This window comes from Lolium perenne, chromosome 7 (assembly GCF_019359855.2).
Source record: "Lolium perenne isolate Kyuss_39 chromosome 7, Kyuss_2.0, whole genome shotgun sequence".
In the NCBI taxonomy this organism is placed as follows: domain Eukaryota; kingdom Viridiplantae; phylum Streptophyta; class Magnoliopsida; order Poales; family Poaceae; genus Lolium; species Lolium perenne.
The window spans coordinates 313452929-313455980 of NC_067250.2; the positions used below are offsets into that span (position 1 = coordinate 313452929).

Here is a 3052-nt window from a genome sequence, read left to right on the forward strand (position 1 = left end):
GGCGGAAATTGATCTCGATCACGGCATATGGGACGAATTTGAAGATTACAGTGGTCCAATCCAGGACCTTAACTACGACCTGGAGTGGGACGACAGCGAGGAAGGTGAGTTCGGTCTATCCATTCGTTACAGGCTTCTTCTTTGATATGCTGATATCTAATTACTCCGCGAGCTCGTCCTCGGTCAGGCGAGCCAACCAGTCCGACGGCCCTCCCTTGCTCGCCATGGAGATGAGATGTGCTGTGCTTTTTTCTGATTGCGGAGAGATGATGAGACATGCTTTCTGGGTACCAGCACCTTTCATTAGGAAACCAATCGCTGGCTACGGAAATCAATCGTTGGCAGCTGCATGCAGGGAGCACAATTTCTGGAGCGGAGGAGACGCTACTGTTGCATGCGCGGGAGGGTAGAATTGGAAGAATCTACCAAAATCAGCTAATACGCCTTACATTTTGGAAAAAATGGAGGAGGCTTACACGCCTTACAAATTAGGATGGAGGGAGTACTACATGTTGTGGTATTATTCTTAAATTTTACATCTCAATAATTATCCGGGCAGGACAAACATAAGCGAGGAGAGGCACCAAAAAGAACACCTTCTTCCTCCCACGTCGCTCCCGTGGGCGACGGGGAGGAACCCTAGCCCCTTCGCCCCAGGCCACCTTCCGACCCTTCCTCCCCTCCTCGCCGCTGCCGGACGGCCCACCGGGCAAAGCCTGGGCGCTGGTGGCGGCAGGGCCCCCATTTCCCCCACGCACGGAGGCGGTGGCGCAGGCCGTGGCGGCCATGGTGAGCGGCGTGCTCGGCGAGGGGCGCGTCGGCGTGATCTTCGGTGGCTTGGCGGCCTTGCACGACGGTACAAGCGCGCTGGGATGGCGGCTGCGTCTGTCCTCGCGGCAGCGTGGCGACTTCGGGCGGCGCAGCGGCCTCAACCCATGGTTCGTTGACGGCAGGACATGTCAGCGGGGATGGAGCTGGTAAGGGGCGGTGTGGGGATGGAGGTCACTACTAGGAAAACGCTTATTGCCGGCGCACCAAAAAAGACTACTGTCGGCGCACCAGCGCCCGCCGGTGGGAACGGGCCGGTGGTAAAGGCTTATCACCGGGGCACCATCTGGTGCACCGACAGTAACTCGATTTATCTCCGGTGCACCGGCGGTATGTTTTCCAGGATTAAAAAAGCAGATCTAGATCTAGATCTAGGTCGTCGGTCAAGTTCTAGGATGTGCCTTGGGAGATGTGTTGCCGCCACCGTGGTCATCTGCTTAGTGAGGAGCTGGTCGCCGGGGTGGGAGGAGTTGGTCGCCGAGGTGGGAGGAGGTGGTCGCCGGGGTGAGAGTAGGTGGTCATTGAGAAGCTTGCCGGACCCGGGGTGAGAGGAGGTGCTCGCCGGCAAGATGCTTGAGGAGGTGCTCGCAGGTGAGATACTGGAGGAGGTGCTCCGGTGAGTAGCTTGAGGAGCTGCTCGCTGGAGGGGGGATTAGAGGGGAAGAAGGTAGAAGAGGAGGAAAAGTGGAGGAGAAGAGAAGGTGGCCAGAGGGAGGAAGAGAGGTTTTGCGGCACACGGCGCCTCTGGTACCCCCTTTAGTATCGGTGCGTAACCCTAACCGGGACTTAAAGTCAAATGCGCAGAAGCCGACTCGCGTCGCCATTACTGGCCAGTATCGAAATCGAGCGTCGCGTGGGAATCAGACCGCCGACACCGGCGCGGCCAGCCACGGGAATTGATCACCGGTGGCTGGCAATGTTCATCTTCCTCTTCCACTGCTTTATAAGCTCCACCATTCTTCACCATTGCCACACACTCTCTCCATCCTTCTCTCCTCCACCATTTGCAAAAGCTCTCTCCTCTTCGTTGATGGCTCCTCGGACTCGGGTGTACCACCTCATGGCCGAAGGGTTGGCGTTCAAGGTCACGGCCGCGCCCCGTGCAAGAAGGGTGGAGAAGTGGATCTGCAGCGTGAAGAGGGACTTTCTTGACGCTGCAACGACCAAGTGCGTTGGCGTGGACTACGAGTTCACCGACCCTCGCAAGGCCGGTGAGCAGCGCGCCGCCTTCCTTCAACTCTCGGTGGCGTCCGAGACGTTGGTGTTCCAGATAATTTCTACCGATGAAGTGCCACAAGTGCTCAAGGAGTTTTTGCAGGATGGGAACATCAGATTCTACACCGCCACTATCGACAATGATGTGAAAAAGCTGCATCACTACGTCATTCATATCACTTCTTGGTACGACCTCCAGAAGGTAGTCCCGAACCCCACCAAGAAGCCCATTCTGAGTCTATATGAGTTGGCAAACTATACCATTGGGACAAACCTTGAGAAGAAGAAGAAGTACAACAAGAAGAAGATGGACGTCGCCGCACAAGAAAAAGAAGATGAGCTCATTTTTGAATGGGCCAATTTTCTATTGAGCTACGAGCAAGTGCACTATATAGCTCTAGACACTCGCCTGGGCTTCGAGATTGATAGGAGGCATTGGAACCTAGTTGGCTACAATAGCCATGTTGATCGTCTCAATATTTAGAGATGATGAGTAGTTGTGGTCTTCTATATTTGTATGAACTATGAATCGTTTCAATATATGTGAACTATGAGGCTTTTTGATATATATAAACTATGTGTCTTTCAATATATATGAACTATGTGGTTTATATTATTTGTCCATATTATATGAATAATGCAAGAGGTGATTTCAAAAGACTTAATGAAGAGGACATGATGACCCTAAACCCTAAACCCTAGAAAGCAACATCCACCCAAACTTGGGCGCCATTCTTATTCTCTACCTAAACCACCAAGTACTTGAAGCTCGGGGTCCCATATGTGGAGGTGGAGTCATCACCGTCTTGGTTTTACTACTCTGAATGCATGTGGTATGATTAGAAAGATAGAAGGTACATATTACTTCAATATACCGAAAGTTGATCCCTTGATCGCTGCCCCTCTGCCTATTGTTCTATTCTCTCTCGAGGATAGGTGTTTGCATTATGATGCGTAGGTTGAGGCAAATCTGTAGGGATTCGTAGCATAGAAAACAAAAAATTCCTAC

The 3052-nt window shown here is 52.5% G+C and overlaps 1 protein-coding gene across 1 annotated transcript; it reads left to right on the top strand.

The window, feature by feature from the left end:
• The first annotated feature begins 1888 nt into the window (after nucleotides 1-1888).
• LOC127315002 (uncharacterized) lies at nucleotides 1889-2527 on the top strand. Its single transcript, XM_051345544.1, has one exon. It carries the CDS (start codon nucleotides 1889-1891, stop codon nucleotides 2525-2527), a length of 639 nt encoding a protein of 212 aa, XP_051201504.1.
• Nucleotides 2528-3052: the final 525 nt, after the last annotated feature.

Excerpts from the sequence above, each read along its gene's own strand:
- LOC127315002 (XM_051345544.1), top strand. The coding sequence starts at position 1,889 with ATGGCCGAAGGGTTGGCGTTCAAGGTCACGGCCGCGCCCCGTGCAAGA.